At 51.4% G+C, this 13580-nt stretch overlaps 1 protein-coding gene across 1 annotated transcript; it reads left to right on the top strand.

The window, feature by feature from the left end:
* Nucleotides 1–934: 934 nt before the first annotated feature.
* LOC100905619 (FGGY carbohydrate kinase domain-containing protein) lies at nucleotides 935–5762 on the top strand. The gene is made up of 9 exons (XM_003741557.1): nucleotides 935–1031; nucleotides 1802–1976; nucleotides 2118–2197; nucleotides 3621–3687; nucleotides 3779–4070; nucleotides 4176–4546; nucleotides 4657–4959; nucleotides 5051–5284; nucleotides 5403–5762. The coding sequence occupies exons 2-9, from the start codon at nucleotides 1808–1810 to the stop codon at nucleotides 5591–5593; spliced, it is 1707 nt and encodes a 568-aa protein (XP_003741605.1). The 5' UTR covers nucleotides 935–1031; nucleotides 1802–1807; the 3' UTR covers nucleotides 5594–5762.
* Nucleotides 5763–13580: the final 7818 nt, after the last annotated feature.

Below are 13580 nucleotides of genomic sequence, written 5' to 3'. Positions count from 1 at the left end.
GTTCGATGTGTCGATTGGCTCTTGGATGCGAGCTTGAGGATTTCCGGCACTGTGAAGAGCAAGCGAGATAACGAAAGCGAATCCTCCTTTACCGTCTCCTAGCGAAGGAGGAGAGAGAGATCAAAGAGCGAGGAGCGAATCAGCGGACTCGTTCGGAACTGCTGATCTCGTCATCGCGACTATCGATTTCTGAGGGGGACTTCCCTCGCCTCTGTAAGGCTCAGACTTAGGAGTTTTGTGGCTAGCATATTCTCCGGCTATCGGGAACTCGAGGGCTTCGCCGACTTGATGATCTCATTCTTGATCCGACTGATTGCCAGGCGGACCCTGACTCGAATATGCGTCTGGGGATGAAGTAATTGATAGCAGCAAGGAGGGAGAATGAAAAAGGGTCCCGAGAAGATGTCCGCGGTCCTTGCGGGCCATCGGACTCTAGTAGAGCCGAACTTCAGTCGGGTGTCGGAAAGATCTAATCGGGACTCCTCTTCGACCGACGGATTTTCCGCTTTCTGAAGGATCTAAGATCATCGGTCATCCACGACTCTGACCTTGCGGGGAGGTGCGAACGAGCCTCGGATCGTCCCCGGGTGTTAATACCGTGCGAACAGGCGTCCGAGTAGATATCGTGGCGCTGTACCTCCCAGAGCGTTCAATCGTCGATGAGGAAAACTCTTGCATATTCGTCACAGGCTCACTCACAGACCAGAGAGAATGTCAGCTGAATACCTACGTTCAGCTCCTGAACGGGACCTCTTCCCTACGGGCCTCGATCCAGGTTTCACGTCGCTGTGATGGGAGATAGTTCCGGTCTCCATGAGCTGATTTCTCGTGTCCACTTTGCTGTCCATCCTCCTCGCCGCTGAATGAAAGGGAAAGCGAGATGTCGTCCAGCAGTTTCCAGTGTGGCTCCACGCCAGCAAGCCGCTCCCGCCAGACGGGCGACTCCATCACAACCTGCTGATTTCGTGAGCCGTGGAACTGTGCGCTAGACAGAGTGTGCCTATATCATTTGGAAGTGATCATACAGTCTGGTGAGTACACTCGACTCGGAGTTCCGGCCGGTCTCTTACGCATAATGCCGACAATCCGCGGCTAGGCTCCACAGAGCCAGTGAAAAACGATACTTTGAGCCTTCTGATGGGAGGCACGAAATCAACGAGTAGTATCGAGCATACGTACACGGCTTTCGCAGCGATGCAACGCTGTATCTGAAGAGAGCCGTAGAATGAGGTCCTAACGGAATCAGGCGAGCAGCAGCTCTTCTTCCAGCCCCGAATCTGTAATATTTGATTCCGCCGATGCGAAACACAGTTGTTCTTGCGATGAGCGCTTTCCGCGAGAGGCGGCTCAAAAACCTGACAAGCACTCTGCCTTCGCTCACTTGGTTACTTCTTCCGTCGGATGTCGTGCGAAGCCAGAAGCTCTCTCTGGAGCTGCATTTCATCACGAAGCTTCGTTTTGGCTCCGAGTTGAGCCAACGAACTCGAATTTATCGTGTCATACAGAACCATCGACCGACACCCAGCGACACTGCGATAGCTCATTTGACCGTAATGGAGCTTCGCCTCAAAAGCTCTAGAAAGCTCCTCAATCCGCTCGGAGTCAATGATGGTTACTCGTTGCTCATCTCCCGATCGACTCCGTGCTTAGCCGATATATGAGGATGGGAGCAATTTGGTAGATCGCCCTTGGAATTTTCTAGCTGGGTACCTTTTCTGATCGCCGAGTCCCGGCCCCTGATATTTCGGAGATAATCAGCCTAGCGAGTAGTTTTTCGTTTATTCGTCATGTTTCGATTCAGCAGTTCATGTTCACTGGAGCGACAGTTGACTTCGGCTCGACGGATCCACCCGCTATCTACGATCTCCAGCTGAAGAGTTTCCTACCTTCGAAGAAAATTCAGATGGCAACCTCGTTCGTTATCGGAGTCGACGTTGGATCGAGGTCGGCCAGAGCCGCTCTCGTCACGCTTAAAGGTAGGTACTCAAAGGATCCACTCCTCAATACTGACTCTGGAGGGGATCCCGAGAATTTCCGTTGTCCACTCGTGCAATTATGCGCTAATTACTATCAAGGCAATTCTCCTTCGGTGACGATGATTCTTTCGTACTTTGAAGGAAACCTGGTGCGCAAAGCCGAGAGGCCTTTGATCGTTCGTGAAGAGAAGGGCGAAATCTTCGAGCAGAGTAGCAATCAGGTGAGATCCCGGAATATATTGAATGAACCGGGACATTCCATGCCGAGGGCCGTCGGGGGCTGGGGTCGCCGTTGAACCCGAAGTCTTTAGTTATTTCATGGGCCGCTGACGCCAGACTGGATATTCACCCCGAGCGCCTCTGAAGCTTCACGCGGGGGATTTCACTCAGGTCCTCTATCTCTCGCATGACGCCAAGTTCAGGCTCCCGAAGCTCTCTCTTCCGATATTCCTGGCTTGGATGGCGTATCAAGCCACAGACAGACCAATCGTAATCTCTTGGATTCGTGGAGTTCCCTGCGGCCCATAACGCTTAACTCTTTTTAGGACGAGAGCGAGCATTAGATTCGTTCCCGACTGATCATTTAGGACGACCGCATTAATGACCTCCCTCGCAAATGGTGATGAATAGGGAAACCAGATTTGAGCTCATCGGGAATGGTCTAGATTTCGCAGTGAGCCGTCGTCGGTCGTCAGGTTGCTGGTCTTTGTTCATTGGCTCATCTGGACAGACTCGATTGAGACAGAGATGGATCAGAGACTGATCTGATTGGAGAAATGCGGCTCTCAAATCGTCGAAAAGCTGCAGAGGAATTTTCCTGCGTACAAATGCTCGATGAGTGCGATGAGAATCTGAGTGAATCATCCCGGGCAATCTGGAAATTTGTGATTGATATCTCATTTATCTTATTGTTATTATCTATCATTATATCAGCAATCTTAGCAGGCAACCACTGGGCGATAGACAGGTTTGACGACGACCAGCCGTGAGGGCGTATCCCGCCCAGTAGAAATGCGATGACATCATATCAATTTGAAGGCTATACATTAGCTGAATAATAACGATGAATGGAGAAAGACGTGAATTCTGCGGAAAGCATGCGTCTAAGCAGCCTGAAAATTATATCCGGATCTCACTGAGGTGATTACTCATCGACTGAAAGGAGTTTTGAGTGTGTTCGGGGAAGGGGAGCGCCAAAACCTGGTTCTGTGTCAGATACACATTGCGATTGTGTTCTATGTTTGATTTTATCCGGTAGGGGGGTTACGGAGATGATCCTCCACCGATGCAGTGAGGAAATCCCGATCGATACCTGTCAGCATTTTGTGACCATCTTGCACATCTTTCCGTGAGTCGACCGAAACCTGAGATATCTCGGTCAAAAGCGACTCCCCTAGAAGAATTCAGTGAAGAGAAACGTCGCTCAGACTTACCTAATTGACTTAGGTGGACAGTCATCGAGCCATTTTTTGAAGCCGTCATGCGAATTAAACGCCAAGCCACTGAAAGCTCCGGCAAGAGTCTGATAGGAGAAGTCGGACTCCTCCAGAAGCGCAATTAGTCGAGCCCCCTTTTCGCAGTCTCCTGCTCGATTCTCAGCTTCCAGTTTCTTGACACCTTCGGACTATTCCTCCTAATTTGCAGATCTGGGAAGCGGTTTGTGAGTGCGTAAGAGAAGTGGCGTCCGGAGTCGGCGTGGATGACATCAAAGGTATCAGCCGTCCACAACATTTATACTCGTTCCACGGCGTCTCGGATGACATCGCCATAACATATTGGGAATGAAAATATTTCCATTCTAGGAATCGGATTCGATGCCACTTGCTCATTGGTTGTTACGGACTCGGATGGAAGCGGCGTGTCTGTGTCGGTTGACGGAGACGATGCATTCAACGTGATCATGTGGTGTGACCATCGGGCTTCGGAAGAGGCCGCAACTATCAATAAGATCGAGAGCACGGTTTTATCAAGGGTCGGAGGGAAAATCTCGCCCGAAATGGAGCCACCCAAATTACTCTGGCTTAAAAAGCACATGCCACAGGCATTCGCGCGGATAAAGCATGCGTTCGATCTTCCAGATTACCTAACGTACAGGTATGATAAGGCACCGAATTTCGGTATGTTCGCGCAACAGGATATTCCTCTCGCCCATTCATTGCCCCATGCGAGGGCAATTCCACCTTATTCCCTCGGTTCCAGAGCGAGCGGTTCCACCTCCCGGAGTTTATGCTCTTTAGCGTGTAAATGGACATACCACGAAGGTTGGAACACCGATTTTTGGAGAGAAATCGGACTCCCCGAGGTCGCGGAAAAGCTCTCGATGATCGGAACCGGAGTTCAAGCCCCGGGAGCAATGGTGGGGTGCCTCTCCGAATCCGCCGCCCATGAGCTGGGCTTGAGCTCGTCAACTCGAGTTGGGCACTCAATTATAGACGCACATGCCGGGGTGCTCGGAATGCTTGGTGTTTTCTCACAGAATGTCAGTTCCGAAATTTCTAGTCGGCTCTGCATAATCGCTGGAACATCGACCTGCCACATGCTGCTCAGCGATAGCGAGCTATTCGTACAAGGTGAGTCTGCTCGACACCGACCGGAGACGCCATCGGAAAGACTGAGCGATGAAGTACCTACTCGTTGCATTTTGAATGAGCCTTGGCTGACATTGGGTTCCTCTGATTAGGTGTCTGGGGTCCCTACGCAGGAGCGATCATTCCCGATATGTATCTGGCTGAGGCGGGACAATCAGCAGCTGGAATGCTCTTGGACCATGTGATCGCATCGCACCCGCGACATCGAGACGTCGCCGAAACGGCTCAAAAATTCGGCGTTCACATTGTGCAGTATCTGACGCAGGTCGTGGCGCATCTGGCGCACTCAAAGAAATGCTCAATAGACGAACTCACGAGGGACCTCCACGTGTATCCCGACTTCCACGGGAACCGTTCACCGCTGAGTGACCCCTCGATGCGCGGAATGATCTCAGGTGAGTCGATACTGCGTGAGCGATGGAATACCGACGGAACTCCGAGGGATATGTTGAACAAGCAGGATCTCGACGGGGCATCTAATTGCAGGACTACAGCTGTCGGATAGCGAGCACGATTTGGCACTGCTATTCCTCGCTACGGTCCAAGCTCTTGCCTACTCCACGAAGCACATCGTGTCGAAACTGGAATCGCGCGGCCATCGGGTCGACAGCGTTGTCATGTGCGGAGGTCTGGTCAAGAACCCGCTATACGTGACGATGCACGCCAACGTTCTGCAGAAACCCGTACTCATACCGGAAGAGCCGGAAGCGGTTCTATTGGGTAAGGAAGCCACCGCGACGGAGCGACCACTTCATGGGGGATTTTTCATCGGAGCGAAGCGACTCCGCCGATGAATCGTAAAGCTTTCGAGGTTTCATCTGGTTGACGACTCTTCCAGGAGCCGCTATGCTAGGAGCAAGAGCCTCGGGTTGCTTTGAAGACTTACGCGAATCTGTTAGAGAAATGTCCGGACGAGCTTCCGCGAGATGGCCTGACCTGAGTACCGCGGCTTTCCATTCGAAGAAGTACAGAGTTTACCAGGAACTCCTTCGATGTCAGATGGCTTCGAGGGTCATCATGAGCGATTGATCTGGATGGACGCATGCGGATCGAGATCCAGAACAACTCAGACAGCGCCGAGTCTCGGTGACCGGCTGATCCAAAACGAACCCGATCCCGAATCGGAGGATCATTCAAGGCAGCTGGATATTCGACTTCGTTCCGTCGTTTATGTACATAGGAATGTTCCAGTGAGATGTAGAATAAAAAAATCCTTGTTTGAAATCCGGCATCTTTTCACTCTACGCATGTATTCTCCTGTCTTCATCGGTTTTTTGCTGCAAAGAGAATTCGAGGCTGTGCCGAAGCTGTCAACGTGCAGCCATCGATGAATTTTAGGGACAGCTGCTCGCACGCAGAGGCCAAATTTTCCCGGTTCTGGCAAGCAGTCTCTTTTCGCTCTCGATTGCTCCATCCTACGCTGCTGATGCAAGCAGGATTCACGGCAAACCGAATGAAAATATGGAGCTTGGCGGAAGCATAGAAACGGAGCTCCGCGAATCAAGAGTTTCTCTGGTGGAGATTATTGACACCAATGATATCGTGCGATATCGTAGGGAAAGCGCTTATTCCCACATTTTCTGGAGGATGAAACGCGAGCGGACACGACAACGCCGAAGACGACACTAGATAAACAGTACAGTCGCAGAATATTTCCAGGCCGGAATCTTGACGTCGCACTGTTCGAAATGCGCGGGAGCCCTACCACCACCTCCGACTCGAGATTGTGGAGGGCCAGGCTCTCCCCCATCGGATTGATACTTCTCTTGAAGATAAGCCTCTCTGCCATCTCGCTCGACAGGCTCCTTTGGACGCTTTCTCGGATGTCTCATTCATGTGGACGGAGTAGTCAAAGACGCCGCAACTTGCCAATATACGATTAGGGGATCCTCAAAGCATGGCTCCTTGCCAGCGGACCGGGCGCGGTTACGAGGGGGGAAACTCATCAGCACTCGGTTTCGGGGACTCAGTCAGTTTCTCGATTCGAGCATCTGAAGCTCCGTTCATCAATCCTGGTCCTCGAATATCAGACGAAGTTTCTACGATTCGCTGTCGCTTCGTTGGTCGAGCGATCGTACCGCGTGGATGGTCCAGAGATTAAAACCGCTGAAGATGAGCATAACGACGTTCATAAGAGCGGAAAAGCTCTCCCATTCCCGTCAGGTGAAAGTTTCAGTCAGCGTGAGATGTGAATCAATCCTGGAATAGAGGCGCATCTCACTTCAATGAAGTATGTATCTCACCGTCTCACATTGAGCCCGCAGAGCTTGAACGGACTCGGTCGTGGTTTGAGGGAGCTCAGTCCTCCTTGTCGTCCGACATTCGATTGAGATTGAACGAGAGGAATATGTTCCCCTAGCTCCAGAGGATGATCGTTTCGACTATCATGGAGATTGGAGTGCCGCTGCCCATGGACGCGCGGCGATCCGCAGTCCCAGCTGAACATGGGGCGTCAGTGGTTTCTCTGGTAAATTTGCGTTTCCTTGCAAACCCTACTCACGGCATGCCGTAGTACGTCTGATGTGTAATGGGTTGTGACCTCAATATTCCCAGCTTCGGAATCGTGCCCTGTGTAAGGGAGTGCTCGTATACATAAATGTACACACGTATCGGGTGGTCTGCTTCTCTCTCTGAGGCCCGGCCATTTTTCGGAAGGAACGGACCGAATGACGAGCTCATTCAGCACGATTTAGCAGTAGTCTACCCCTCGTATTTTCCTCGACTGCAAGGCGGAGTGCGAGACCCGTACCCCTCAAGCATTCCGCTCACGATCGCACTCCACGTTGTTGACTTCCAAGGAGATAAGCACGTATTGGAGAAAGCCCGTGTTCCTCCGAGGGTTCTCTCCGATATATCCTACCTCCCGATGGGTATTAATCGAGAATTTTTCTCCGTTTTCGTTAAGGAGACAGACTTTTGCTGAGAATGAGAAAAAAGAAAGACACACAATAGATCCGATTATCCGAATTTCATTATCTGAGTGAGCAAACTGAGTACTCAGGGGATCCCTCTACAAGAGGTCGGTTCCGCCTATAAAACTCCGTCTCAATCATGCTCGTTTTGGAAAGCTCGCACGACTCTCATATCCCCCATAGGCTCCCCGCGAGCTCTTTCTTCCAAATCCGTCGGCGGGACATACTCCATGGACAAGGGACCGAGTCCCGGAAGGGTACCATCTCAGAAGCCAGAATCGCGAAAGCCAGAATTGTGAAAGCCAGAATGGCGAAAGCCAGAATTAATGAGAGCCCAGATTCATGGCGCCAAGGGGGAGAACAAGAAACTGTCAGCGACGAAAAGGCGCGAAAACTCCGTCTAGAGGGAAGCGAGGAGGCAGAACGGGACACAAATTCCGTACGGAGACTCAGCTAGAAAGTAGTAGGAAGCGGGATCCGACAACACCAGAGGAAACATCGACTTTCTGTTTTGGGGGACGTTCCGTCACGTATCGCGTACGAACAGCGAGCCTCTCGACTTATATCATAGAGAGTGAATGTATTCGAGACTATCCCGGAAACGGATACCGATCGGCTACTGCTGCTCAGGATAATCCACACCGGGGGCTCACCGGGGCTCTAGCCAATCGCTGGAAAATGATACGTACAGAACACAAAACTCGAGAGCAAGCTTTTATTGCTCATGAAGCACATCTCCGAACGCACAGTTCCCAAACACACCCATAGCTTTGGAACACAACACGACCTTGTCGATAAGTCCCGCTCGTCTTACCTTCGTATATGAACGTCTCCTCTGAGGTCCCAGATGAGCACCACTGCGACTAGTCGCACAAGGGCCATTCAAGCTTCACCGAATGGCGGTCTCTACGTCAGAGAAAATTGATCCGATGGGTAGTCGAGTTCCTCCTGAACGAATGAGTCTCGATCGAGTAAGGGCTCACTCCGCTCGGCAGGATTCTGGCTTTCTAAAACTCGGGCTCCCAGAGATTCCGGCTCTCATGAATTCGGGCTTCTACTAATTCGGGCTTTCACAATTCGGGCTCCCACAAATTCATAATTTCATAACTGTGGCCTCCACAATTCTGGCTTCCATAAATTCGGGCTTTCACAACTCTGGCTTTCACAATTCGGGCTTTCACAATTCTGGCTCCCGAGGCAGAACCCCCGGGACTTCGTGGTTCCCTCCGGGTTGTAGCGGGCGAGAGATTCAAACGATTCTCCTTTCTCTGCGAACGGGAGAATCGTCTCGAGGGCTCTGCCTACCGCCGAAAAATCTGTCCTCGAACTTCATGGCCATATTGGAATCGGGACGACGTGCTTGATCGATTCCAAAGTTGAGCTACATACGCATCGCCCCTCTCCCGGCTTCGAGGACTCGACTGGAGCCTGATTGATGAAATACGGGTACCCCGAAGTTGCATTTCTGGCGGACGGATCGCATTATGTTCAATCCGCAAATCAGAGGCGAAAGAATGCAACTTGACCGGAAATGTCTTCTTTTTTTGAGATCGAGGGATCACATTGACATCGGACGCGGAATCCTCTCATCTCAGAAACTCGGGATCTGGGACGGATCAGATTCGTTGCGACCCAGAGTTGAGCGTTTGATTGATCTTCGCGGAGTGTCGATCGACACCTCCGCTCTGATTGCGGTTTGCATCCAGGCGGAACAGATCATCGACCGAGATCTGTGGGGCTCGCGTTCCTGACTCAGATCGACCGTACCAATGAGCATGACGCCTTTCCCACGTATTCTTCGTCGCGTTCTGTTGCGGTCGAGCTCGAAAGAACGTGCACGCTTTGCGTTTTGCTTCCGTCTGCGGAACAATTCGGCCCCGCCGTAGGTACCGTAACTGTCACATGGTGATAAATGTTCCGATAACAAAGCATTCGGATACTTCAGGAAAGCCTGTGGCTTTTTTCATTGGAAGCGAATTCGGAAAGAGGCAACCACGATTCGAACGACGCCGACGGCGCGACGTTTATGGTGACGTCGCCGTCGTCTCCGAATCTCGCCGCTCGAGCGAAGTGGCCAGAACGGCAGTGTTTTGCTTCTTGCTCCGCAAAACGCATGCTGTTGCCGCCAATGGCCTCCGGACTCGCTGCGGATCTCCGATTGCTCTCGTCGTGGTTAAGAAAATTTTCGGCATCTGCAGTCGAATTGTAAACGAAATTCGAGTAGCAGCTGAGGGTGACGCCTCTGTGGGGAATGTTCGGGGTCCATTTCGCGATATCGATGATGGAAGGTAGTGATTCCGTCGCCTGAGATAAATCAAATGGGTTGAGCTCATATGTTTGACGACATGCCAATTTCAGAGCTGCCTTGCGAAAGTCTTTCGAAGGATAATCGATCGGCCGGATATTCGAATATTTTTAGAGAATGCTTGGAATTTCTTCTAATGAGGAGCCTTTTGCCAGATCCCATGTTTCCAGCTGATATCCAGAAACATTTGACATCGCTCCGAGACGTGACAACCCACTCAGAAGATTGTTGCGTCACTGGTCGCGAGGCTTCCTCGCCCTCTTTTTCCCACGAAAATAGTCGGGGAATAGGAAGCCTCTGTCCACGAAAAACAGGGAAGCTCCCCTTCAGGAAAAACAATAAGATCTTGCACCCGGCACCTTCCCCGCAAATCCGTATGTGGTAAGTAGTCAATGTCTCTGCTCTTCTGATATCCAATTTCGCTCTATAGAAACCTTCATTATTCTGTTAGCTTCAGCACTCTCTTCGTCGGTTCTTCTTTCTTCCGGCCACGATTCGATATCGACTATCTCAAGAGGCGGAATGGAAGCAATCGTGCGCACAATTCGAAAACTCGGTGGAGAAATTCAGAATGGTATCCGGGCCACGGCGCCGGCGGTAACAAAACTCTCGAGAGCTATGTTCTCACTTACTCGATTCCATTGCTCCGACGACCAAATCCGGCTCACTCATCCAGTGCGTCGAGCACCCCCGAATGCAAGACACCTGGTGCCTCTCCGCGAACATTTTTTCGGTCATCAACCCTAATTGAATGCCCATCCAAAATCGCTTCTATCGAGCTCGTCCTTCGTTCTCAAATGTTCTTCCGCATTCAATGACCGAATACTGTAGTCTTCTTTTGACAGTCCTCCCAAAATCGAAATGGATGGGCTAATATTTCTCCCTCTAATCCCTTCAAGCACTCATCCCTTTGTCAATAGAGAAGAGCATTCAGTCCTAGCGGCTTAAACCTCATTTTTCTTCCGCCACTTAGGTCTTCGGAACGATCAACAGACGCCGAATTCTGGTTCAGAAGTTTTCGGACCCGAACTCGGCCCGGGATTTCCTCGGGAAGTATGGAATCTCAACGCCCTCCTCATTGTAGTTCACCGTAGAGTAAGACTGAGATCAATGGGATCGTTATTGTTCCCGAGTCAAGAATTTACTGTTGACCGGTCCATTTTTGCCCTGGCTCTGGCAGATTTACAAGAGCGGGACAAACGCAGGAGGCGCAAAAATGGAATCCTTTCTCTTCTTCTCTTCCGTCCACATAATCTGCAACTTGACGGGCTACTTGGTGACGTCAAATGTGGGAGGCGCTTCGAAAATGTCGCTGCGCTTTATGCTGGAATCGTGAGATTCTTCGAAAACTCAGAGTCGGAGGCAGATATAGTGCACCTGTCGAGTCGTTTGTTAATCAATATCCACGAGCAGAAAGCGTAGAATAACTATGGTGAAGATTGTTCCGCGATTGAAGACATGTCGGAACCTCCGACGCAGGATTAAAGGGAGATGAGGAGGGTACATCCTGAGCTACATCGTTTTCTTCATCGGTGGAACCCAGCGGTTCCAAACACTTCGAGCGGCCCGAAACTCCCTCAGGGATGAGACGCTGGCCTCGATCGCAGGCGCTCCGGGACCATAAGGAATCGCTCAGAGCTTTCAGTTCACTCTCGTGAACGACTTTCCGGTAGCGAGAAACTTCTATCGGTACTTTTGCGAGACGAATTTCTTGAAGGGACCTGAAGAAATGAATTTGCGAGCTCCGAAACGCTTTTGAGGACTCTAACAGTGAGTTCGGCCGTGGTTCGGGACAGCAGCGCAGCGGGGGCATTCCCTGCTGGGCGAACGGGTATCGAGGGAAAATTTCCCGCTTCCCGGGGGAATAGCCGGGTCGTGAGCAAGCAGTCCGGAGGATACCTGTAAGATTCTGGATCGATGAGAACTGCATCGTGGCTGGCGACTGAAATTCAGGGTCTCGATCCCGATTGGTCGGAGTATCGACGTGCTTAACATAGAGATACAATACTTGCTCGTACGCGTGAATCGGAGCCGCTCGTGCTTCCCATTTACGGGAATCCAGAATCACTGCCGACTCTCTTCGATCCCCTGCGGAGCTGATTGTGCTCCTGGATCCAGTCAGGGAGGATTGGAAGCCTCGGAATTATGCATGGGGAAGTTTGGGCTCCAGTCCGGGACCAGGACTCGGTTGCCGATGTGAAACTCCAGGAAATCGTGGCTAGAACTCGAAAGAAGTCTATTCCCAGGAACATGTCGGTGCAAGAGCCCACTCTACCCAGAGGGTTCAGAGCACACGACGTGCCAGATTCATCCGGCGCGAAAGACCGCATGCGGATGATTGACGGAAGCTTCAGCGGTCACGGAATACGAGCAGTGCTTGACGAGTGATTACTAACTCTGGGAAGGCTGGCGCACTCCTACAGCGGACAGAGGAGCATAGGAACATCACGAGTTGACCGAATACCCCCACGCAGCATCCTGAACAACTACCGAGAAACTTCTAAAAGATCATTGAACCGTCGAGGAGCGAAGAGAAGAGTACACATATGAAAGGGGCGGATTTCGTCACAAGATTCATCAGAAATATCCATCAAGATATCGTCCAAGATCTTCTCCGGGATAGCCACGAGAAAAATTTAGGATCATCGTCCTTAGTCTCTCGTCACAAGATAACTCATGGATCACATTATCCGAAGCATGCGGAAACATCAGCAATCATTTCCCTCACGAATCTCCCGGGATCTGCATGAATTCCCGTCCCGTATCTGCCCGAGACTCCGAAATCTCTGCTCTCCGAGAGCGATGAAGTCCTCGGGAGCTGAAATGAGCGCCTAGCTCAGACCATTCGAGTCTTCAGCTGACGTGAGGTGACTGCTTGAGCAAGTTGACTCCAGAACCGCTAGCCGACTAGCGACTCGAAGAACCCGCAGTTGTGGGCCCATCATTGTTTGGGGTCAGAGCTCGACGACGAGCGCGGCCGAAGCAACTTCGAGCAGTAGCGGAGCCGCAGTACTCGTGCAGCCAGACACACATACATATGTACACTGGGGCTGCGGCTGCTCCTGCTGCTGCCGCCGCCACCACCACCACCGCAATCGGCAGCCAGCGGCTCAAGCAGCATCAGCTTCAGAGACCTCTGGAGTCGGATCGTTCGCATGCTCACGAGGAAACTAGTGACAACGAAAGAGAACGGTTCGTACCACCAGAGGCGCTGCAGCTGCCGGTAGGAGGAGCATCTGGTGAGCGTCATGGCGCGCTTTTCGACACAGTACCAGAAGTTTGTCGAATGTGAACCGCGGTGGATCCGCGTCGAGCATCGTCAGTGAAAGCGTACACAAACCGGAGTTATAGTTTTTCTCAATCCTTGAACGAGGAATGCTGCTGACTGAGGAAATAATTGGACGAGTCAACGCGATGGAATTGTGAAAATGATTAGCATTCACCAACGGAGATAACTTTTTCCTCTTGTGTGTATGTGTAGTGTGCGAGGTGTCTCTCGGACATCTGAACTTGGATGAAGATGAAGTTCGAGACACTCTTCTTTCTGGCAGCTGTTGCCATACCTATAGTCAGAGGTAAGCATCCTGTGTCGAGGCCATTATGGTCAGCCAAAGTTCGGCTCTGTCCGCAGACATCAACTGACCGGCCGTGCGGTCTCCCACATGTGGGAACCTCAGAGCAGACCTTGTTTGACACGACCCTCCTCCATGCAAAGACAACAAGCACTGAAATCTCATCAGAGTGGAATATCCGGTCCAGAAGACGCTGACGCAGAGTGACATGGGAATACACCGTTTCC

This window comes from Galendromus occidentalis, unplaced genomic scaffold, assembly GCF_000255335.2.
Source record: "Galendromus occidentalis unplaced genomic scaffold, Mocc_1.1 scf7180000077185, whole genome shotgun sequence".
In the NCBI taxonomy this organism is placed as follows: domain Eukaryota; kingdom Metazoa; phylum Arthropoda; class Arachnida; order Mesostigmata; family Phytoseiidae; genus Galendromus; species Galendromus occidentalis.
This window is presented reverse-complemented; position numbering and strand designations above follow the sequence as displayed.

Bases quoted from the DNA above. Each gene is read 5' to 3' on its own strand.
- LOC100905619 (XM_003741557.1), top strand. From the start codon at position 1,808: ATGTTCACTGGAGCGACAGTTGACTTCGGCTCGACGGATCCACCCGCT. The intron at 2,198-3,620 runs GTGAGATCCCGG...CCTAATTTGCAG, and splicing joins TCGAGCAGAGTAGCAATCAG to ATCTGGGAAGCGGTTTGTGA. The intron at 4,071-4,175 runs GTATGATAAGGC...CCTCGGTTCCAG, and splicing joins CCAGATTACCTAACGTACAG to AGCGAGCGGTTCCACCTCCC.